Source organism: Musca autumnalis, unplaced genomic scaffold, assembly GCF_047663935.1.
Source record: "Musca autumnalis isolate F117 unplaced genomic scaffold, ASM4766393v1 scaffold_1, whole genome shotgun sequence".
In the NCBI taxonomy this organism is placed as follows: Eukaryota; Metazoa; Arthropoda; class Insecta; order Diptera; family Muscidae; genus Musca; species Musca autumnalis.
In genome coordinates, this window is record NW_027411644.1 from 297,715,895 (window position 1) to 297,741,630 (window position 25,736).

Here is a 25,736-nt window from a genome sequence, read left to right on the forward strand (position 1 = left end):
GACTGTTGGGCCAAAGATATTCTCCTTTCCAATTTTGGCATTAAAATCGCCTAGAATGCGCTTGTAAAATATATCTTTGGTCTGTTCGTCCTTTTCTTCAGTGGGAGCATGAGCGCAAATAAAGCTGATGTTGAAGAATTTAGCTTTTATTCGAATTGCAGCAAGTCTTTCATTCACTGGGGTGAAGCTGGATACCAGATGTTTTAGTCTCCGACTAACTACGAATCCACAACCAAACTCATGCTTACGTCATGGCAGCTATAATACAGTGCGTCACCTTTAGGTGTTGTTGTGACGCCTTTCCCAATCCATCGTATTTCCTGTATGGCAGTAATATCGGTCTTGTACTTTTCAAGTACGTCTGCCAATGCGAAGACTGCACCTTCTCTATAAAGAGTGCGAACATTCCAGGTGCATATTCGCAGATCATGGTCCTTAAAACGTTTGCGGGGTTCGTCAACTTTAGAGGGGTTTGTTTTTCTTTTCTTTCGTTTTTTCATAGTAGGCTGTTTTTTCTAGGTGAGGGTTACTAACCCGACGCCCAAACCCAAGTTTTTAACGTTCTTATGGGTTAGCTCACATGTTAGCTCACTACCTTTAACGGGTGTTAAAGGCAGTTCCCCAGGTGACACCACGGGGAGGTCAGTGTCCACTTGAGATGAAAGAGGGACCAAGATAAATCCTGGGCTTTGCCATGTTAAAACCGGTCAGGACCGTTCCTTGGTATCTTCCATCCCCTACGTCACCCACAAAAGCGAAGCTAACAAATAAAATAAAATAAGCCTATGATTAATATGTTTTCCTAATCCTACGATTATTTTCTTGCAATTTTCATCACATGTTGACATCTCTCTTTTTTTTTTTTTTGAGGTAATTTTGTTTTGTAATTTCGCGGTAATTTTGTTTTCTTGTCTATGCTTTTTAACAAATTTGTTCTTCTTTATACCACACCATCCATTTGTATTCCTCGTGGGAAATACTTATTTTAGACAACATCGTCACATTTTGGCTAGGGACCAAAATTCAAATCTTCTTTTCATTCTGGAAAGGAAAAACGTGCTTAGATGTTTTGTTGTTGTAACCGCTTAATATAATATGATCAAATATAAATAATGCCGTATTCAAAACTTTTTATGTATACCGGTAATTCATCGTAGCCACCATCTACTGTGGAATATTATTATTTTCAGATGCATACGGTTTTTTGCATAATATTTCACACGTCGTTAGGGTTTATGAACTGTGATATAAATATAACAGTCCAAATAGTTTTCATTTCATATTTATTTTTTATTAATGGACCGTTTGCAAAATAGTCATACGATTTTCTTGTTTATCTCTGAACAAATTATAAACAAACATGAGACAAGTACTTCCGGTACCTCCCTCACAAAAGTTCAAAAGGTTCGCATATGTGATGATTGTTTTAAAATTTTCATCGAAGGAAAATCTTTCCTTCAATGTCCTTTTCATCCTCTATTTTAAGAACCGCTATAAATGTACCACAAGATTAGGTTTTTTCAGCTTCGAAATGTTCTGCAAAAATGTCGCTCAGAAAATTTAAGGTACGACTCTCATTGACAACTAATCGATTTTGTCGCGTTTTCATGGTCATTTTTGACATTTACCCTGTTTTGGCTCAGGAAAAAACTAGGTTTTGTGTTTTTGTATATTCGAACAACCAATAAATAACGAATATACAGAAAAAAAACATATTTTTTTCTGAACAAAAAACCCAGGTAAATGCACAAAAGGACCATGAAGACGATACAAAATAGATTAGTTGTCAATCAGAGCCGTACCTAAAATTTTCTTTGCAGAACATTTCGAAGCTGAAAAACGTCATCTTGTGGTGCTTTTATAGCGGTTATTAAAATAAAGGAAGCGAGTTAGAAGGTCGAAATACTCTACGAAAATAATCCTCATTCGACTTGACTGAAGACATGTCATCTCATAAATAAGCTAAAACAACAGTTAACAAAGATATTACGCTAATTTCAGATGCCTTACAGGGTCTTCAGCAGAAACTTCATCACGCCATAACTCGGAAGTTCGACTCACGGCGGATCTGTCCTTCGCGATTCTTAATATAATCACCAAGTGCTTTCATCCACCAAAGGAATTATCTCTGCCCCCAAAATTTCGGTTCACAGTGTAAACGATTAACCGAAATCGACTTTACGTATTCCTACATCAGGTACCTCCTCCACAAAAGATAAACACTTTGGCGCTCAAATCATGTTTCCACTTCTCCTCGGATCGTGTTGAAATGTTCATAGAGGTTGGTCCTTGCGAATATTACTACAACATTACAATATTTCCATGACATATACGACCAAAATAAACAGAAAAAAAATTCGGCGATAAAAAAATTATCATATCGATGAAATTCGATAAAATTATATGATCACAAAGTAAAACAAGTAAGAACAGACTATAGTCGGACGGGGCCGACCATGTGATACCCTATACCACTATCCCTGTGCACTAGCTTTCCGGGCTAGCTGTTATAAGATGTGCATTAGAAATTTTACCAATTTTCACACAAAAGTTTTGATCAATTTAACCCGCTAAATATTATCCGATCATACCGTTGACTTGCACGCTACTTCTTCATCTCAAACCAAAACTACGTTTAAAATTTCGCGCCGATCGGACTATTATTGCGACCTACAGAGCGGCTACAAAATCGAGCAAAAATTTTGTTTTTGGTCCATTTCATCCCTTTAACATTTCACGATCATCGCCAAAAACTAATCAGTTCTATTCTGGTCCAAACCCGACCTCCATACTAAATTTCGTGACAATCGGTCCATAATTGCGGCCTCTAGCTTGATTACAATTTTTAATGGACGGACAGACGGACGGACGGACACACATCGCTAAATCGCTTTATCTCGTCGAGATATGAAGTTTGGTATACCACATGAGGGGTCTACGACGAATATTTCGCGGCGTTACATGAATTTTTGGGAAAACAAACTTATTATACCCTTTTCCACATTGTGGTATAGGGTATAAATACAACTGATAAAATATTTCACATATTGACTAAAATATTTATCGATTTTTTATATTGAACTGATAAAATATTTCACATATTGACAATGTGGAATATTTTGATAAATATTATTGTCAATATGTGAAATATTTTATCAGTTGTATTTTTACGTTGTGATCAAACAATTTTATCTAATTTTGTCAATATGACAATTTTTTTTATCGCCGGAAAATCGATAAATTTTTGATTGAATCTTTGAATTTTTTTTTATCAAATAGCTAAAAACCACTCATTCCGGTACCTCCCCCACAAAAGTTTGAAAATGTTCGGAAAATTTGTACGTACGATAACTCTTGAAGGGAGTAACCGATTTGGTCCATACTTTGAAAATCGTGAAATGTCTACCAGACTTAGATGAGTTTCCAATATGGACTCAATCGATCCACTCCTTCGGGTAGCTCCCACACAAAATTTGGGATAAGTTCAGTTTAGGACCTGCTCTGGAATCGCTTTGATTTTTGTTTTAGCAACTTGTATTCACTGCCCCCTATACCACGGTACAAGTTTCATCAGGGGCAAGTCCACACTTCCTGAGAAAAAAGCCCCAAAGTTGCAAAAAACCCTATGACACCGTGTGAGGTGGTTGGAGCGCAAGATAACTCTCGAATGGATTCCGATTCGGTCCGTGTGAGGTGGTTGGAGCGCAAGATAACTCTCGAATGGATTCCGATTCGGTCCAGCATTTGGCCGTTTATCAAAATATAGTTTAAATTCGAAGATAAGCCATATCGTTCCACTCCTTAAGGTACCTCCCCCACATAAGTTAAAAATGTTCGGACAAATTGTGCGCACGATAACTCTTGAAGGGAGTGCCGATGTAATCCATACTTTGCACATCCTTATATATCTACCAGATATAGATCAGGTTCGAATATTTTTCTGCGCCTTCTGGTTACTCTCACACACAATTTCGAATAAGTTCACTTGAATACCTGCTCTTGAATCACTTTGATTTTTGTTGATGCGATTTGCATTCGCTACCTCCATTACGACGGTAAAGGTTTTTTTCAGGGGCAAGTCCATATTTCTTAGGAAAACAGCGCGAAAGGTGTTAAAAATCCCTATGTCACCATATGTGGCTGTCGGAGAGCACGATAACTCTCGAACTGTTCAACCGATTTGGTCCAACATTTGGTCTTCGTCATATTATATCCAAACTTAGATTCATGGGGCAATACCTGTCCACAAATTCCGGTACTTCTCTCCAATATTTAAAAAATTTCACTAATATGCTATGACGATATCACTTGAATGGGGCAACCAATTTGGTCCAAACTTTGGATCTCCTAATATTTTGTCAAAATTTAGTTTAACTTCTAAAATGGCCCATATCGGTCCTCCCTAAGGGTACCTCCCCCACAAAGGTTCAATATTTGTGCCTTAGTGCAGTTAATTCCTAATCCACATGTTTGTCGGCAAGTTCAAATGTCCAAAAAGGGCCACAAAATTCTGAAGAGACCTTAAATACATTCGATCTGGCCGTAGGTGAAAGTTTCACTTGACATTGGCTGAGGGTATATATCTGTCGGCAAGGCCGACTGACACTTTTTTACTTGTTGGTATAGCAATCTATAGGCAGTGTGAAACGCCTAAAAGTTAGTGATCTGTTCATAAAACATTTATTTCCACCAATCCTTTAATTGTTTTTTGGGCAGTGCAGAAAAGTCGATTGATTCTTTTTTAGTTGTCTATATACTATTTCACAATTTTTTTTATCTTCACAACTTAAGTCACGTTTGTTTTCAACGCGATTCAAGTGGTTTTTATACACGCATTCAATGACTCAGTTTGTTTACTTTCATTATCTCTTTTGAATGTTTTATAAAAATTGAAAGGTAGCGTATAATTTTGTTATTATTTCTTCTTCTTTAAATCACATAACATTAGCGGAAATAGATTGTAGTTTTATTGATGTTTTTGAAATGGCTTGAAATTCACCACCCTTATCATTAACTCGTTCCGAGAAATATGAATTGTTCAGATAAGATAGGTGGTGCTATTATTGGCCCCCCCAGAACACTGGAAATTATTGTTTGAAAATCATTTCTGACCTGTGTAAGTTACACAACAACAACTATATATAATTTAAAGATCAATTAATGAATGTCTGCACAATTTTGATGTCAACGATTTTAAATAATTTCATAGTTTTAACATTATTTTTAAATGACTAATTCCATTAAACAGAAGCCTTTATTGTTTTGTTATAAACTACCCATAATAAACCAAAATTATATTATATTCCCATTAATTTCAAATAATATTTTATGATGATGTTTATTTATGAGACCATAAAGAAACTGGGGGTATTCCCTTTTTATTGCTCCTCATAACTGTTGATAGTGTCAAGTTTGACATATTTCGTAAATTTCTTATCATTATACATAGTTATCATTGTGTCTGTCCTTGGTCAAGAACCTTTTTCTCAAACACTCATATCTTGATTACCATTAAATAAGTCAGACTAAATGTCTGAAGTTTATGACTGCAAGCAACATAAAAATGTGTTTCTATAAACAAACATTCGCATTTGACACGCCCCCTTTTCTTTCTAAAATGAATTGTTTATTTTTCGTTTTGCGTTTATATTGTATATTTATTTATTTGTTCGCTTTGCATACTCAGTTTTGTTTATTTTTAATTCTGAAGAATTTGCAATTAGCCTTCGTCATTACGCTTTAATGGAAGTGAAATGAAAAAAATAATTTAAATAAAAATAGGTAAAAAAACTTTTTAAGTTAAACGGTTTTATGTTAAACATACATTGCAATGTTTAAGATAAATGTACTAAAACCAAAAAATAATAAAATAAATACAGTCGTCGGAATTATAAACATATGCATAGACTAGTCTAAAATAAAACCGTGGGACACGTCAATTTTCTACAATCGTTGATTAAAATGTTTGTTTTGTAATGTTACACTATAATTAGGCAGTTGTTCAACCGACAACGATGGACGTGTGATAAGTAGGGCTAGAACACTGATGGGCAAATTGCGAGAGACTCATGTATTTTTTACACTTTTGTGTGTGAGGCAGAGCATTTCTGCCCATCAGTGGGCTAGAATGTAGAAACAAGCTAGCAAGCTCGATTATAAGCGAGTTTTAGGGTTTCATAGTGGTGAGCGAGTAGTACTTTGTCGATTAAAGACAAACTACGAGCAGTGAAACGATTCCTCGCCAGCCAGCAGTGTGAATATCCAACGATAAACTAGTTGAAACATCTCTTTTATTTACATGGAGTGTATAACTATTGGAATTTCCATGAGCAAGAAATTAGTAAGTAATTTCCTCATCGTCTGCGGGCCAACTGCCTAACGACGAATTAAACGATTCTTCTATCGCACATTAAGTCGATAATTTGTAGACAATTGACGTGCCCCACGGTTTTATTTTAGTCTAGTCTATGCATATGCTTATAATTCCCACGACTGTATCTATTTTATTATTTTTTGGTTTTTAGTACATTTATCTTAAACATTGCAATGTATGTTTAACATAAAACCGTTTTTAATGAATTTCTCATTGGAATCGAGCTTGATGATCAATGAATAATGCAAGTGAAAAAGGAAGCCGACGACGATTCGAACCCACACACCCACCACTATGTGACATGCATGTTTCGACTTTGGTGAAGTCTCCTCAGACATATCGGATGTGGAGCGGCTTCGATGTCCACTAACTTTTCTTCTTTCAAATGCATTTTGTTTTGTTTTTTACAACAACAATGGGGATTTTCCCATTTTAGTTGTGCTTTCATGACAAACGCTTAGCTCTGCCTTTGAAAGTAATGAGTTTGGCTCTGAACGCTAACACGCCGTGACAACACTTTTTTTCTTGTGTTTTTCAAGGACGTGGGTTCAAACCCCAGCCTGGCTCAGCTGATTTTATTTTTTATTTGAACCGTTTAACTTAAAAAGTTTTTTTTACCTATTTTTATTTTCTAGTTTTTTAGTTTTTATTTCGCATTCTGTTTAATTCGTTTAGTGCTTCATTATTGCAAGGTTTCTTGCCCATTAGTTTGTTGCAGTCCAACTCCTCTATACGTAGTCCCTGCAAAGATCTTACTCTACTAAGAGCCACGTAGGCTTGACCTTCTTCAAACAGCTTCGCACCTAAGTATACGACTGCGTGATCCACAGTGCTGCCCTGCATTTTATGTATAGTAGAAGCCCATGATAGTATTAAAGGCAACATTCTTCTTTCAGCCGTCCCGTAATTGTACTTAGCTGGGAACTGTATGGCTTTCGGGTGTATAAGATGTACTGTATAGTGCCCTGTATTCTTCTTGTCAAGCCCTTTTATTTGATATCCATATTGGTGGGATTGATAAAAAATTGTTATCAGCCATTTGGTAGCGGCGGCCATCTTAGATTTCAATTTTGCATAGTAAATTGTAAATTGCACCTGGAATGTTCGCACTCTTTATAGAGAAGGTGCAGTCTTCGCATTGGCAGACGTACTTGAAAAGTACAAGGCCGATATTACTGCCATACAGGAAATACGATGGATTGGGAAAGGCGTCACAACAACACCTAAAGGTGACGCACTGTATTATAGCTGCCATGACGTAAAGCATGAGTTTGGTTGCGGATTCGTAGTTAGTCGGAGACTAAAACATCTGGTATCCAGCTTCACCCCAGTGAATGAAAGACTTGCTGCAATTCGAATAAAAGCTAAATTCTTCAACATCAGCTTTATTTGCGCTCATGCTCCCACTGAAGAAAAGGACGAACAGACCAAAGATATATTTTACGAGCGCTTAGAAGAAACATATGACCGTTGCCCTGCCCATGACATTAAAATCATTCTAGGCGATTTTAATGCCAAAATTGGAAAGGAGAATATCTTTGGCCCAACAGTCGGGAAATTCAGTCTCCACAGTGAAACATCTGACAATGGTATGAGGCTGATAGACTTTGCAGCTGCAAAAAACATGGTAGTTAGCAGTACCAGATTTAATCATCTCGATATTCAAAAGGGCACCTGGCTGTCTCCAGATCAAAGAACAAGTAATTAAATTGATCATGTTGTAATAGATGGAAGACATTCATCCAGCGTGTTGGATGTACGATCGTTCCGAGGCGCAAACATTGATTCGGACCACTACCTTGTTGCAGCAAAGGTACGTACCCGTCTAAACGTTGCAAATAAAGCACGAACAGACTCAACGCGGAAGTTGGACATCGATAAGCTGCATACACAACAGATAGCCACAGCATATTCCACTCAACTAGCCCAATTGCTTAACGCGAGCACTCCTTGTCCCGATAACATAACAACACAATGGCAACATATTGCCCACTCCATGCAAACAGCCGCAAAATCCATACTTGGATTCCAGAGACCTCCACAAAGGAATTCATGGTATGACCAGGAGTGTCGTGCTGCTACCGAAGAGAAAAATGGGGCATATAGAGCTACTATGCAATCAGTAGCAACGCGTAGCGCACGAGAGAGATATCGGGAGAAAAGGAGAGAAGAGAAACGTCTTTTCCGCAAGAAAAAGAGAGAAATGGAAAAGCGGGAGTGTGAAAAAATCGAGATGTACAGGAGCCAGAATGAAGTCCGAAAATTCTACCAAAGAGTGAAACATCAAACAGATGGCTTTGGTACAGGCACATCCTCCTGTAGAGACCAGCAAGGTAATCTGGTAACAGATACAGATAGCGTGCTCAGGATATGGAAGGAACATTTCTCCAATCTGCTGATATCCAATAGTAGCGAAGACGATGATACCACAGATCAAATCCCAGAAGATGGTATAGAATGTATACCGACCGGCCAAGATGAGGTAAAAACAGCAATCAACCGGCTGAAGAATAATAAAGCAGCAGGAGCCGATCGCTTACCAGCCGAGCTGTTTAAAACCGGAGGCGACGCGCTGATAAGGTGTATGCATCAGCTAGTTAGCACCATCTGGCAGGAAGAACGCGTACCCGACGATTGAAACCTGAGCATCCTATGTCCCGTCCACAAGAAAGGAGATAAGACTGTATGCTCAAACTATAGGGGCATAAGTCTTCTCCCTATTGCCTATAAGATAGTGTCAGGGATATTGTGCGAACGAAACAATTGGACCATACCAATGTGGCTTTAGACCTGGCAAGTCCACCATTGACCAGATATTTACCCTTCGGCAAATCCTAGAGAAGACCCAAGAGATGCAGATCGACATATTTCACCTTTTTGTCGATTATAAAGCAGCATTCGACAGTCCCCTCCGATCAAAGGTATTCCACGCAATGTCTGAATTTGGTATCCCCGCAAAGCTCATCCGGCTTTGTAAGATGATTTTAACTGATACTAGGTCCTCAGTTAAAATTGGAAAGAACCTCTCCGAAGAATTTTGTACCAAAAGAGGTTTCAGACAAGGAGACAGCCTTTCGTGTGACCTATTCAAGATTTTGCTGGAAAAGGTAATACGAGATGCAAATGTCAAAAGAAATGGCACAATTTACACCAATAGCCACATGTTACTTGCCTATGCTGATGACATAGACATCATGGGACGATCAGTAAAGGAAGTAACTGATACCTTTAGGAAGGTCGAAACAGAATCTGCGAAAGTGGGTCTGGCGGTAAACGGCGAAAAGACCAAATTGATGGTGTCGACGCGCAATGCGTCCATAGAGCTCGGACTAACTGTGGAAGTTGGTACCTCCAATTTTGAGGTTGTTAAAGACTTCGTCTACCTCGACAGTGCCATAAACACAACAAACAACATCAGTTGTGAAATAAGAAGAAGAATTGTATTGGCCAACAGATGCTACTATGGATTAAGTAAGCAATTTAAAAACAAAGCCACATCTCGTCAAACAAAAATAACACTATACAAAACACTGATACTACCCGTGCTAATGTATGGCTCCGAAGCATGGGTACTTGCGCAAGCAGATAAGGCAGTGCTTGGTGTGTTTGAGAGGAAAATTCTTCGAAAGATCTACGGGCCGATTTGCGTTGACGGTGAATATCGACGTCGTATGAACCACGAGCTATGTATATAAGCTATACAAAGACATGCATATAGTTAAACGTATCGAGATGCAACGATTGCGTTGGCTAGGCCATATCATGAGAATGAGCGATGATGAACCCGCTAAAAAGGCGTATGAATATATGCACCGCCAGTGCACGTAGAATCGGCAGGCCTAAGCTTCGATGGAGCAAACAAGTGGATGAAGAAATGGAAAGGCGCGGTATTCCAAAAAGTCAAGCGAAAAACAGAGAGGAGTGGAGATCTTTTCTTAGTTCGGTCTATGGAACAAATGTTCTGTAATGGGCCAACTAAGTAAGTAAATGTGTATATACCAAAGTTAGCTTCAAACTTTAAATACATGATTAACATATCCGTGTAAATGTGCATGCGTGGTATGCAATCCTCGACTACTACTCAAATACATATGTATGTACATATATTTCTTACAATGATAGTATAGTTCGTTGGACAATTTTTAACCGTTTTAATGACAGCAAATATACACTTGTCATACCTATATTATTACTTTAGACTATAACACTTTACGATTGTGTTAAAAACAAAAACAAGATTGTAAAAATTACAATATATTACATTTGATTAAAAATTTTCCATGAAAAAATAGTAGCTATAAACAAAACAAATAATAACAGAAGCGTAACCACAACCAGTGGCTGAGTGCGACAATTGAAACAAAATTTCAATCAGCATGACAATTGTGACTACCACTTGTCGTTAATAATTGCTCTGTTCCAGAACCTGCAAGAAGCTACTATTTTTTACTACGATAACATATTTTCCTTTATGTTATCGGAAAAAATAGTAAAAATGAGTAGATTCTTGCAGTACTGGAACAGACCAATTATTAAGAAAACTTTGTTTCAAAATTCTTCTTTGTGGTAATACATTTAAAATTTGTAAAGTCATTTCATTGCATACAATGCAATTTAAAATCTTTGTAGTGAAACCAAAATTTTTAGTATCATTTCAAGGTGCTGCCAACGAAGCGGAAATGACAAAATGTAATTGTCAAAAAATAACACTTTCCACTTTTGTTTAGACGATAATAAATAATTGAATAGTAACGCACTGGATAAAGGAAAAAACAATAGCAAAATTTTGGTAACCTGTGTTAACTAAACTTTAAACCACCACAGTGAACCACCACAGTGGTGACAAAATAATTTCATAACTATTTTCATAAATTTGAAAGTGAAAGCTTCTAGAAAAAAGTTGTTGCAATAAATTTTTATGCAATATTGATCGGCGAATTGAATTGTTATATCTTCATAAAAATAATTAAAAGGGACTTATATATGTTACACTTTTAATTTGGAAGACAACAATCTACCATTGGGCTCTTAAAAATCTTAACTTGCCGACGATTTTCGTTAATTCTATCGTTAACTAGTTACAGACTCGCATTACAGAAATTTGTATCTTCTTACAAAAATATATTCTTATTATTTAAATCATTATCCAAATATTAACGATACATTGTTTCTTAATTTTTTTTTTATTTTAGATATTCCGATGGCACCGTCAAATTGCGTAACCCAAATATTGAACTCATGGATCAAGATATTCTATACCATTTGGCTTTGGGCAGTGAATCTCACGATTTCAATGAAATGTTCGGTGATGTTAAGGTGAGTTAAAAATTGCATACCGAATAACGAAAAAATAAAATATTTTACGAATATTGACAATATTTTGTGAACTTTTACGAGGGTATTCAAAGGCGATCAAAAATGTGTCTCATTGACCCCAATTACATTTTGACGTTCGATTTGGTCTAAACTTTGCACATCATGGTATTTTTTCCAGAAATAGATGAGGTCTATATCAGTTCACCTTTTTGGTCGCAAAAGTGCATATGAAGAACATGTCTTGAATAGTTTTGAAATTTATTTTAGTTATTGTTGTTGTAAAAACATTTGCGACTGCATCATTGTGAATGCTATCCAAATCTGAATGAAAGGCTTGCCGATCTAAGAGTTATCTCTTATATAGTTGGACCTTTCTATCCATATCATTAAGATGCCTTTTAATATGCCTGTGTTGGGTGTCCTATCCACCATACTGTAATTGGGATAACATCCGAGATGTGCTCCAATCAGTGTATGTCATTGTATTGCCGCATACGAAGAATCTTATTCTCCTTATGCAGATGGTCCACTAATGACATGAGGAGGCACAAAAATGTTTCTTCATCTGCACCCCAAGTACTGCAGATTACGGACATACTGAACTTGTTCCAACATTTAAGATTTCACTGTACAACAAAATTGAACTTTTTTTTAAAATTACTAGAAACCCCGCACAAATTATGAAAGAGGACCGAAAAATAGAAGACACGTGTATCGGCGTTTTGAAAGTTCCGCCCATTTCTACAGGTTTTGAAATATTCGACATCAGATTCCTTGGAATCCTTGCATTTTAGGTATAAAGTGTGTTTGGCAATATTACTGACAACAATGCGGGTTATCTTTTTATGACAAAAATTAACACTCATGCGAGTCACTAAAGGGGTCTTTTTGGTCCATTTTTTCAAAAAAGTTTAAAAACTCCTTTAAAATGAGATCGTATCAAATCAAAATATTCCACAAAATTATTTGTCATAAAATTTTACTATAGGTCCCAGAATACACCAAAACTCTAAATCGTACCTAAACGCCAAAAATCTGCCAAAAGTAAAATCACGATTTATGGTTAATGTTGTACTTTATCTGAGTTTATTACGTTTTGTCCCACAAAACTTCATTCTAGATAGAAGACGCCAAAAACAAAAATATTCTATATCAAATTTCAATAATGAAATAAATGAAATATGTATTTACAATATATATCAAGAAAATATATACATCAAATTTACCAACATAACACCCAAATATTTTTTGAATAAATTTGGTTTGTTCTTTTTTCGGGTTGATGCATGAAAGTAACATGAAATTTAGTTTTAGACGAAAGTTGTTAAAATAAGAAATATTCTACACAAAATTTCACTATAAGTCCCAGAATAAACTATATATCTAAGTAATACACTTTGTTAAGGAAATTACGTTACAAAATTAGATATTATAGGTAGAAATTATTTGCTAACCTTTAAGAATCTTAATTGAATTTTTTTTCCATTCTTAGTCAAAATCTCCTAAAGTACTTCACTTTTTGGGGATTGTGTCAAAAGCAGAAATGTTCCAAATCAAATTTCATTATGAGTCTCTGAACAAAAGAAATTAGTAGCTATAGTATTTAACATCTCCAGAAGCTTCCGCTTTTCATATATGATTTAGGACCATATTCTACCGTTTTTATTCACATTTTCGTTATCTGCGGTCACAAAATATATTTTATTGATGTTTTTTCATAATAAATTCTTTCAGAAGATTATGCGTGCTCGATCCAAACTGTTTTTGAAATATCTATGGTGAATATATATAGGGAAAATATTGATAACCCAGATCGGACTTTGAAAAAATACGTATTTTAGTACTATAAACTAAAATAACGTCATCAGGATAAGTCATAGGTTCCTGATATTGTATGTAAAAATGCGGGGATAGTCTACGGCTATTCTCCAGTGATTATATCTAACATACGAGTCCTAACATCCATGATTTTGGCATGGTCCTAAATACTAAATGGTGGCAGCTACTCCTGCTCTGACAAAATTGAATAAAAACGGTAGAATATGGTCCTAAATCATATATGAAAAGCGAAAGCTCCTGGATATGTTAAATACTATAGCTACTAATTTCTTTTGTTCAGAGACTCATAATGAAATTTGATTTGGAACATTTCTTCTTTTGACACAATCCCCAAAAAGTGAAGTACTTTAGGAGATTTTGACTAAGAATGGAATAAATTTCAATTAAGATTCTTAAAGGTTAGCAAATAATTTCTACCTATAATATCTAATTTTGTAACGTAATCTTCTTAACAAAGTGTTTTACTTAGATATATAGTTTATTCTGGGACTTATAGTGAAATTTTGTGTGGAATATTTCTTCTTTTAACAACTTTCGTCTAAAACTAAATTTCATGTTACTTTCATGCATCAACCCGAAAAAGGAACAAACCAAATTTATTCAAAAAATATTTGGGTGTTTTGTTAGTAAATTTGATGTATATATTTTCTTGATATATATTGTAAATACATATTTCATTTATTTGGCGACTTATATTGAAATTTGATATAGAATATTTTTGTCTTTGGCGTTTTCTATCTAGAATGAAGTTTTGTGGGACAAAACGTAATAATCTCAGATAAAGTACAACATTAACCCTAAATCGTGATTTTACTTTTGGCAGATTCCTGGCGTTTAGGTACGATTTAGAGTTTTGGTGTTTTCTGTGCGCACGATAACTCTTGAAGGGAGTAACCGATTTGGTCTATACTTTGCACGAAGTATGGACTCAATCGGTCCACTCCTTCGGGTACCCCCAACACAAAATTTCGGAAAAATTCAGTTTAGGACCTGCTCTTGAATCGTTCAAAAACCCCTATGACACCGTGTGTAGTGGTTGGAGCGCGAGATAACTCTCGAACGGATCTGCCGATTCGTTAAAAAAATTTGCATATTTAGTCCAAACTTAGTATAAATTCGAAGATAAGCCATATCGGTTCACACCTTCAGGTACCTCCCCCACAAAAGTTCAAAAATGATTGGAAAAATTGTGCGCACGATAACTCTTGAAGAGAGGGAACGATTTGGTCCATACTTTAAACATCCTACTATATGCTATATATCTTTTTTTAGTTGCAAGTCCATACTTCTTGGGAAAACAGCCCGAAGTTGTAGAAAACCCCTATGGTGCCATATGTAGTAGCTGGAGAGCACAATAACTATCGAACTGATCAACCGATTTGGTCCAAAATTTGGCCTTCGTCATATTTTGTCCAAACATATTTTAACTTCAAAAATAGCCCATATCGGTCCTCTCCTTAGGATACCTCCTAGTGGGCGCGATATCTATCGAAAAGATATGACTCTCAAAATAAGATCCACTTCCGTAATCCATTACATCCTCCGCAACACATTTGAACTTTAATCCTAGGCCGGCAAGTTCAAATCTCCAAAAAGGGCCACAAAATTCTGAAAATACCCGAAATACATTCGATCTGTCCGTAGATGAAAGTTCCAATTCACATAGGCTGAGGGTACATCTCTGCCGGCAAAGCCTGATTGATGACTGATACTTTTTTACTTGTTGTTGTTTTTTTTTTTTTTTTTTTTTGTTTTTTGATTTTTCTCATCTATGAACTTTGTTGTTTCAAAATCCACAAAAACTTTTCAGGCGTAAGCATCTTTCATTTAAAGTTAGTTAAGGCGCACCGTGATATGCTTAAATTGGGGTTTATGTATATCTAATTTACAAGGATGTTAAGTCAAAAAAAAAAAAAAAAACAAAAACAAATATTATCGGCGCACAGTGGTTCAGAATGGGTTTTTCCTGGTCAAAATTCTGTAACTTTTGAACGGATGGAGATATTTTCATATTTCTTTTTTTGTTAGACAGATAACACAACCAGCTTTCAGACGAATCATAGGCGGTCAAATTCGGTCTGGCAGTTGCAAAGAAATTCAAGGTCAAAATTAAACTTTTGGGTTTTTTAAACTATTTTTCATCAAAATATGCGTGTTTTTGTGGTTTTTATATCTTCCTATGTATTAATGATGATCAAACACCAACAAATAAACAATAAAATTACCAAAAAACTAAACAAATCAAAAAAATACATTTTGGAAAAAAAATTTTTTCAAAAAAATTGTAATAAAAAATTTTACAAAAAAATTTGAATTTTTTCAAAAATTAAAAAATACTCTTTGGGGTTTTATAAAAGTAATATAACTCGTATAAAAACTCATATACTCAAAAAAATTTTAATTTGTATCAAAAATCTGTAATTCATATGGAAAAAGTATAAAAAAACACACAATTTTAACCATGTAATTTCAATAAATTGAAAAAAGTGTTAAACGGACGGAACGGGACGGGTACAAAAGTGTATATGGGCTAAAAGAGGAGACTCTCGGGCATCTTTCTGTGAAAACAGAACTTTGTTCCATGTTGTTCCACAAAAGTTCTAGTCCACTAAATTTGTAACTTCATAAAATTTAGTATCGGAGGAAAACTAAAATAGATCATGTTGTGTAAACGCTACGGTTATTTACTAAAACGATTTTTAAAGGCCACAATCCTGCCTACCTTACAAAAAAACAATGAACACAACACATGTTATAGTTTCCGAGAAATAGCTACGTCTTTCTCCAGAAATTTGCAAAAAATACGTATTTCCCAAAAATGGGGAAAATGTTCGTGTTTAGGGGCACACCACGCCCACACCTTGCAATATTTTGACCTAATTTTTTGGTTTCCTTAGTTTCAATATGTTTACTATCGAATCCCAGGAAAATCGATTCCTGAACCATTGTGCGGCGTTGCGTTGCTTAGTCTAAATTCCAAGAACTTTTATTGTTAAACAATTTAAATTATTATTATTAACTAATATCTTCTTCTTTTTCCTTTTCTTTCCTTACAGTTTGTTTGCATGGGCGGGACACCACAGCGTATGGAGAACTTTGCACATTTCATGATGAATGAAATCGGTTACAAATTACCTGCAGGCACGATGTTACAAGACATCACCGCCTACTCGCATCGGTATTCGATGTACAAAGTTGGACCAGTGCTTTGTGTTAGTCACGGCATGGGAACGCCCTCTCTTAGCATTCTGATGCATGAAATGATCAAACTGATGTATCATGCCAAGTGCCAAGATCCTATATTCATACGCATTGGCACTTGTGGTGGCATTGGTGTGGAGGGTGGCACTGTCATCATCACCGAGGATGCCTTGGATGGTCAATTGAGGAATTCGCATGAATTTGTAAGTAAAACGAAAAAAAAAAATAAAAATTGTTTGTTTTGTTTATTGTTGGGGGAATACTCCACTCAAACAATCGAAAAATAAAAATTAAAATAAAAAATATTTTTTTATTGATTTTAGACCATTTTGGGTAAAACCATACATCGCCCCGCCAAATTGGACAAAAAATTGGCCCGTGAACTTAAGGCCTTGGCCAGTCCAGATGATCCCTATGACACCATAATTGGCAAGACATTGTGTACCAATGATTTCTATGAAGGTTTGTGGAAAATTGAGTAATTTTCTTGTAGACAAATTTTTATGAAAATTCGTTTTCTTCTTCAGGTCAAGGCCGTTTGGATGGCGCATTCTGTGATTTTAGTGAAGCCGATAAAATGGAATATTTACAAAAATTAGCCGACAATGGTGTTGTCAACATTGAAATGGAAAGTACCATTTTTTCTGCCCTTACATATCATGCTGGCATCAAAGCTGCCGTTGTTTGTGTGGCCTTTCTCAATCGTCTCAACGGTGATCAGGTAAGAAGAAGATCATTGATGTTGTATGATCGTTTTTTTTTTCTTCTCTTCAAACTTTGTACACAATTGACACATGTTTTACGTAACTTTTTTCAAACAAATGCGGCAAATACTGTGGAGTTTGTGTTTTCAAAGAGTTTTCTTATAATTAAAAAGTTGTATTGATTTTTTAGTAATATTATTATGTAGTGTTGATTTTAATAGCCCACCACATTTATTATTCAAAATTGGTTTTAAAGCCATAGACTAAATCAGCCTGTTGAATGCTAGTTCCTGTTCCAATTTTCAAATATATACATTGAATTTGGAAATAAATACCTCGTTAGTAAACTGCTAATAAAAATTAAGCCTTCTCTAGAAGCCTAAAGCCTTTCCTACCAATACAAACATAACTTGGCCATTAGAAAAAGCCAAAAAAAATATTGAAAATAAAATTTCGCTAAGAGGTAAAACCTTCAATATACCGAAAATCGGAGGTACCGTTCTATGGGGGCGGTTATACCGAATTTGGTTCTATACTGACAAATTTCGTTGTGATGATGGCCCTAAAACTATTAAAATACCTAAAATCGGGGTGTACCGTTCTGTGGGGGCTATATTAAAGCACGGACCTATATTACCCAATTATTATACCCTCAGCATTTATGCTAACGAGGGTATATACTTACATTTTCATACCGGCAAAATGTGCCTCATCAAAATAATGGTTTTAAACTCCAAGTATGTTTGGACGAAATCCGTTTTAGACAATTTGGAGTTGATTTAGCCATGTCCGTCCGTCTGTTTGTCTGTCTGACTGGTGAGCACGATAACTCTTGAACGAATCAACCGATTCGGTCCAAAATTTGGCTTTCGTAATAGTCTGTCCAAACTTAGTTTAAGTTTGAAGATGGATTATATCGGTACACTTCTTCCGGTACCTCCCCGCAAAAGTTCGGAATGTTCAGAAAAATTGTGCGCACGATAACTCTTGAACTTAGTTTACGTTTTAATATGGATACAAACGGTCCTCATTTTCGGGTACCTCCCAAACAAAATTTCGGAAAAGTTTATTTTAGGGCCTGCTCTCGAATGGCTTTGATTTTTGTTGTAACAACTTGAATTCACTGTCCACAGATTTCATCAGGGGCAAGTCCATACTTCCTGAGAAAATAGCCAGAAAGGTGCAAAAAACTCCTATGACACCGTGTATAGTGGGTTGGTGCGCATGATAACCCTCGAACGGATCTGCCGATTCGGTGCAAAATTTGTCCTTCGTAATATATTGGGTGCCACCGTGGTGCAATGGTATGCACACCCGCCTTGCACGCTAAAGGTCGTGGGTTCGATTCCCCGGCCAGTCAACATCAAACACTTTTCATTGGTGGCAATAATATATATTGTCCAAACTTAGTTTAAGTTCGAAGATAAGCCATATCGGTACACTCCTTCAGGTACCTCCCCCAACAAAAGTTCAAAAATGTTCGGAAAAATTGGGTGCACGATAACTCTTGAAGTATTCTTAATTGCCCATGGAGTTGTCGATAAAGGAACATCTTATAGCTCTATGAAAAATTGGTTGAATGAATTCAATCTTGGCCGACACTCGCTAAAAAACGAAGGTCATGAGGGTCGTCCAATAACGACCGTTGTGCCACAAAAAAATTAAGCCGTGAGTGATTATGCAAGATCGCCATGTTATATACAGTGACATAGAGGCATCACTGGGCATTTCTTCCACCAACCGCAAAAATGGATTTTTTTCGTTAGGACCAGCAAAATTTGACTATCGCCCAAAAAAAGAGGCTTGCCGATTGGTGCAAAGAAATTGTGAATAAATAGGATCGCGGTGTTTCAAACGACGTTTATATTATATATAGCCCGAAACAAAACAGGAATCGACCGTTTAGGTCTTCGAAATCGAACCAAATCCAACGAAAGTTGTTCTTGTAAGAAACACTTCGAAGTAAATGGTCGCCTGCTTCTGACCGTGTGGCGAATATATGGCTTCAGAAATCTAGGAGGAGGCTAATTCTGAGTGCTACACTACAATTTGTTTGCCAGAAGTCTCCTGAGAAATTCCAAAAACGAACAAGAAAAGATGAATAATTCTGCATCATGGCAATGGAAGCTCTCACACATAGATTCAAACCAGCGCACATTGGTCGAAACCACTGATCTAGCGGCGCGAAATTGATAACTTGGAAACGAATGAAGATATCTTTCTGAAATTTTGCACAAACTCAATCTGTGTCTGTGGGTAATTATGGACTAAATATGAACAACATAGGCAAATATTTTGGTATAGCACCCATATAACGGTACCTCCTGATATTCGATATTTTGAGGATTTAAGCCACCTTTTCCTTACAAATTAGTTGTAATTTGGTACTTAGGGTTCCTAGTGATCACTAAACATTTCCACCAAAAATTGTGGACATAGGTCCACGTTTGGGTATAGGCCCCTTTTAAGGTACCTCCCGACTTTCAGTAGTTTGGGGATTTAAAGCTACATTTTCCGACCAAATTAGGTGTCATTTGGTATTAGGGGTTCCCAGTGGACACAAAAATTCTCCACCAAAAATTGCGAACATAGGTCTACATTTTGATATAGCCCCCATATAACCGTACCGACAGATTTTGGGTATTTTGAGGATTTAAGCTATTTTACAAGACCATTTATCAGCAAGATTTGCAGCTAAATTTTAGTTATTCGAAATCTACGGAGTCCAATTTAATTATTAAAAAAATAACTGGACCGAACCTCGGTGGACCTTTGTAGTTACGCTCCATCCAACAAAAGTATATTGCACTAAAAACATACAAAAAATAATAATTTTTGAAAATTTATTGCTTTATAACTATGTAACTTCAGGCCCAAAACATTTTATTTTAATTTAACCTAAACCCTCCCCTATCAATAAAAAATAAACTTTCTTTAGTTTTATTACGAATTTATTTAACAATTAAACAAATATGAGATCAGGGTTTTAGCAACAATTTTATTAGAATCTGATCCGTCAAAATTTCTTGCACTTGACACTGAATAACTGAGTAAATATTTACAACAACAAAAAAGTGAAAACAAAATCTTAGTCAGCAGAGTGTCTGTAATCGATATAATGGAAAACATTTCGCAATTTTATACTTTGATTTTTTGACTTTCGCGCCGCTAGTTCAATGATTTCGTTCTCTGTGCAGCGCCTGTTTGACCGGACAAAACGTTAGTTGATTCCAGCGTATCAACAAAAAGTCGTGATCAACGATTTTCGTTGCAAGAACATGCTGCAAAAGCGTTCAAAAACCATATTTTGGAAGTGCCCCAATCGGACTTAAAAAAGTGCTTCAACAATTGGTTTGAGCGCATATGAGGAATATGTTAACACGTTCCACTGAGGGCCTCAAAGTTTCCATAGTGATTTGTATGGGGCCAAAGGTGATTTTTTACGAAATTGCTCTAACGGCCACATTTATTGTCCAATCGATGAGAAATTTTTACCAGTTCATTTCTGTGGCTAAACAAGTAATCCTACAAAAAATTTGAAAATCGGGTCGGATTTTGATATTACCTATATATAGGGCCCATGGGAACTTTGAGGCCCCAGTGGCAGCTGTTAACATATTCCGATTGTGCTCAAACTTTGGCAATCTTAAACTCTAACAAAACTAAACACTTTAGGGGGTTGCCGCATAAATCAGACATCGATTTTTTAAAACCCCTGTATTGTTTACTGATATCTTTGCTACATTATTGTGGTTGATTGTTTTCTTGAATATTGAACGTTTTAGTATCTGTGGACCAGAACCAGAGCAAACTAGATAAAAGTCAGGTTTGTTTTGCTATTTTGAACTTTAAGGACAGTTTCTACAGATTTCGTATTCTCTAAAAAGTTGTTTATTGAGATCTAAGGTACATTTTTGCAGTTGGTTGTTTGGTTCAATTCTGATCGGTTTGACACCTGTAGACCACAACCCGAGAAAAAAAATTTAATTAAAATTTGACCTTGCCGATTTTGACCTTGCAGATGAAGTTGAATAGATTTAATGTGTTCACAAGTTTTCTTCTTTAGGACAAGGGCTACAACTTTGTCTCTGAAAGTAAATCACATTTCTTAACGGTTAGGAAAATATGATCCTGACTAAATGATGCCCTTTTAGATCAAAGTCTCAAACCCTTTGGAGGCCTATCACCGCGAAATTTGATGAGATAGGGAAAAACGGCGAGACATGTGTCTTCTCTTTTTTGGTCTTCTATTACACTGCGGTGTCAGAATATGGTTAGTAATTTTCGTGTTTCATAGTGTTACTCTAAAGTTGTAAAAACCTGTGACCAATTTCCATTCTGGTACCTCCCCTACGAAAGTTCATACATTTTGGATTAAGTTGATTTTGAGACTTGGTCGCACATAGATTTAAAATGTTATTTCGGATAGGTCTCGCGATTTTTACATACAGACATACGTTCCCACAACTTCTACGTAGACTTCTCTCATGAATGACTGCACCCCGATTCATACTGACCCAATGATATGGGACCTAAATTTTTATTCGGCGAGTTCGAACGGTGTGTGTTAGGAAACTAATTTTAGATAAGTTTTTAATGGCTGAAATACTAGGGACATGTAAACCAGCATTCCACGGTGAGGGGATTTGCCACCGACGAAAATTTTGATCTTCTGGTTAGGGATTGAAAATCAGACCTTCTGAGTGCAAGGCGGATGTTGTTACCACTGCACCACGCTGCAGTAGGTTTTTATTACAATAGTCCAACTTTGTTTGGTTGGTTGTCTTACAAAAAAATGTTGACATAGGTAAATATTTTGGTATTTCATGTACTTTGAAGGTAAATATAAACTTGGCATAGATTGGCTTGCCAATATTGTTCATGAACTATAAATGTGAGTTAAATATTTAACTGATAACATTGGCGTCATCTAGTGTCGAATATAGATACCTACAAAGATGTATAACATAACAAGATGAGACATTTCCATTGCTATACATCGGCAGATGGTGCTGGTGGTCTAACATAATGTGAAGTTACAATATTGTGACATGAATTATGTTATATTTAACATAGTTCACATTGGTGGACGCTTTTGTTTCTGTTAATTGTATGTTATACATACATATACGCCCTCTATGCTTGAATATGAAAATTTAAAAAATTTTGCATGATGTCCAATCTTTAAGATTGTATGTCTTTGATACCTATATGGTTTGTCTTAGGTATGGACATAATATAGATTTCCTACTAATGGTTTGTGTCCAAGATAACGCCCTTTGGCGACTGTAGCTCATTCATGCACCATTTAATTGAGATTTTTCATCACGTCTCATAACACTCCTATTATTGGTCAAAGTATGAAATTGGTAGTAGCTATTTATGGCGGGTCAGAACCACTTTACAATATTATTTTGCGAGTTTTTACAGGTACAAGTTAGATTATATCTCTATTCACAAAGCCGACTGATAGTTTGATGAAAGTTTTAAGTTAAAAAAAAAAAAACATAAATCGAAATTAAACGGTTTTAACATTTTCGGAAAATATTTAGAATTTGAAATCAGCGTACTTATTTGCTGTAGGAATTCTATTAATTGGATTAAATGCATGCTTGTTACGGCTTTTCGAACTTGAAATTAGCTTGTAGTTCTTAAATGAATTTGAAATTTTAAACAATACTCTATTCCAGAATCTGCAAAGTCTGCTACTTTTTAAATTTTGGCCATTTTTACTTTATAAATTTGTCAAAAAATTTAAAAATTGTACATTGTTGTGTGACGACGTATTTTCACTTTGAAGCTGGGGTAGGTTCAGCGGGGCCAGGGTAGTCACAAGTATTTATTTGTTATAGGACATTTGAGAGAGAAAGACACAAAGTTATTTTTATATATAAGTATAAAGCTATAAACAGTCATTTTATTTACAAACAAAGATCACACTGAACACAACATTAAACACGTTATCGTTGCGAACGGCAGAGTCGATACGATGTTTTAGATATATAATATATGGTGCAGTCGATGTTTTTACAGTAGAACGACGTGATGAGAGTAGATACCGATGGCATGACGGTTGGCTGCGGCTTTGGCTCAATAGCAGTGACCCAATGAATGCTGACGACAGAGTAGTTGGTGGCGACTTTGGCTCATTAGCAGCGACCCGATGAATGCTGATGGCAGGATAGTTGGTGGCGGCTTTGGCTCAATAGCAGTGACCCGATGAATGCTGATGACAGAATAGTTGGTGGCGACTTTGGCTCATTAGCAGCGACCCGATGAATGCTGACGGCAGAATAGTTGTTGGCGGCTTAGGCTCATAGCAGCGGCCCGATGAATGCTGACGACGGTATATTTGGCGTCGGCTTTGGCATAATAGCAACAGACCGATGAATACTGACGACAACATCACACCACAGATATATGTATGTCTACAGCCAAGGGCGCGGCAATCCCCCACTTGACTATAAGCACAACAAAAATATTTTAAAAAGCCAGGGGCACGGCATTCCCCCTCCTGACTCTAAACACACACAAAAATATGTCCAAAGCCAAGGGCACGGCAATCCCCCTCCTGACTTTAAACAAACAACACAAACAAAAACTAATTTCTGTTTCGCTGAGGGCACGGCAATCCCCCACTCAACTCAACAGACTAATGCTACACTACATCCACTTTGCTAAGGGAACGTTATAAACCCCACTTATCACGGCAGCCATCAACAGAAGACTGCCCCGATTGTCTGTTTGCAACTTTCTTTTATACCCGTTAGTTGGCTGGCCATCACACCATACAATCAGCTGGCTTAAGCTAGGGTCACACTAGGCAAATATTTGCTCCAGCGACAGGGGGTGTGTGTTTACTGAGAGTAAGTGAGCATAAATTTCAATGCATTATTTACGCTCATTTGCTCTCAGTAAGCGCACACTGCCGGTGGATAGAGCAAATATTTGCCTAATGTGACCCTAGCTTAAGTAGCTGATTGTATGGTGACGTTGTTTGCCAAGCTGATAGTATGGTGTCGTCCTGTAGTTATACTATTGGCCACCAGAGTACCTCTCGTTGTCTTTCTATTGATTACATTCGCCCTATTCCCCTTGGGCGTCCGTTAATTTCAATTGCTAATTAGAAATTTTATTTATTTCAATATAATTAAGAAATAAATAAAATATATTGTAATCAAAAACTAGACAACGACTTTTGATCGTTACAGTTGCAGGCTTTCGAATAGAGCATTTTATTTCACAAAAATATTCTACAAGTAGCTGTTATAAATAATGCATATGCAACCCCGGTAGATTATTTAGATACCCCATATTAAAATTATATTTAGAACACCATATCCCCAGAATAGTTATACCAATTTATATATCATAATCATTATTAATTTAATGTTTTTCTTTTACAGGTCAATGCCCCCAAAGAAGCTATGAATGAATGGCAGGCGCGACCACAAATTCTTGTAGCGCGATATATACGCAAAGTATTAGCCCAAAAGGGCCAGCTGAAGAGTCTATTCAATGCTCAAGGATCGATTAAATCGCCCAGACGTTTTAAGCTGGTGCAACAGGAATCTCAGGCCCATGAATAGAGTGGAGAGGAGAAACAATTACAACAACAACAAAAAACAGACAGGAAAACAAACTCACAATATATATACATACTAAAACTTTATATAATTATTTTTTCTCTACTCCCCTCTCTCTATAACTATAAATACATAGGCATATACGTATATATTACATACACAGAATATATGGCTGAAGGACAACATTACATTAACATGGAATTATATACTATACATATATACAAACAAACACCTACCTATTACATACATATAAATAGAAACAACCAAATACATTTCTTTTTGTAGTCTAAGTACGTTGAATTGTAACTTAAAAAATAAAAACAAATTGATGAGACAAGCTAAACTATACACACATGAAATATAAACTTACATATAAATAGTTTTATCTTTAACTTTAAAATAAAATATCTATTCTGAAAACCACCACAAAATTCACCAAAAAAAAAAGAAAAACAACCACAAAATAATATGTAATATATAAAAAAAATTTTGAAAAAATTAATGAAACAAATTAAGTGTAAAACCATCGTTTTGGGATTCAAGACAGAGTAGATGTTGAAAGTTTTTATTTAGGGATATTTTTAGATTATTATTCAATAGCAATGGAGAGCTAAAATATCACCAAAAAGAAAAAAATTCGCCATAATCGACCCTTTATAATGGGAATCAAAATAAACATGAACCACAGGAAACCCCACTGGAATTTTTTTTCATTAT

General features: G+C 36.0%; 1 protein-coding gene across 3 annotated transcripts in view; it reads left to right on the plus strand.

Annotated features, from left to right (window-relative positions):
* LOC141389791 (uridine phosphorylase 1-like) overlaps positions 1-25,472 on the plus strand; it is a 44,769-nt gene extending 19,297 nt beyond the window's left edge. Inside the window, exons 1-7 of one of the 3 annotated variants that reach the window (XM_073961877.1) lie at positions 10,854-10,939; positions 11,003-11,062; positions 11,566-11,689; positions 16,585-16,932; positions 17,053-17,191; positions 17,257-17,450; positions 24,840-25,472. In XM_073961877.1, coding sequence (XP_073817978.1) covers positions 10,869-10,939; positions 11,003-11,062; positions 11,566-11,689; positions 16,585-16,932; positions 17,053-17,191; positions 17,257-17,450; positions 24,840-25,022 — 1,119 coding nt within the window. In that variant the 5' untranslated portion in view covers positions 10,854-10,868 and the 3' untranslated portion in view covers positions 25,023-25,472. Of the gene's footprint in view, positions 1-10,853; positions 10,940-11,002; positions 11,063-11,565; positions 11,690-16,584; positions 16,933-17,052; positions 17,192-17,256; positions 17,451-24,839 lie in introns of those variants that run through there. The other 2 variants (XM_073961878.1, XM_073961876.1) reach the window with 2 other exon arrangements.
* Positions 25,473-25,736: the final 264 nt, after the last annotated feature.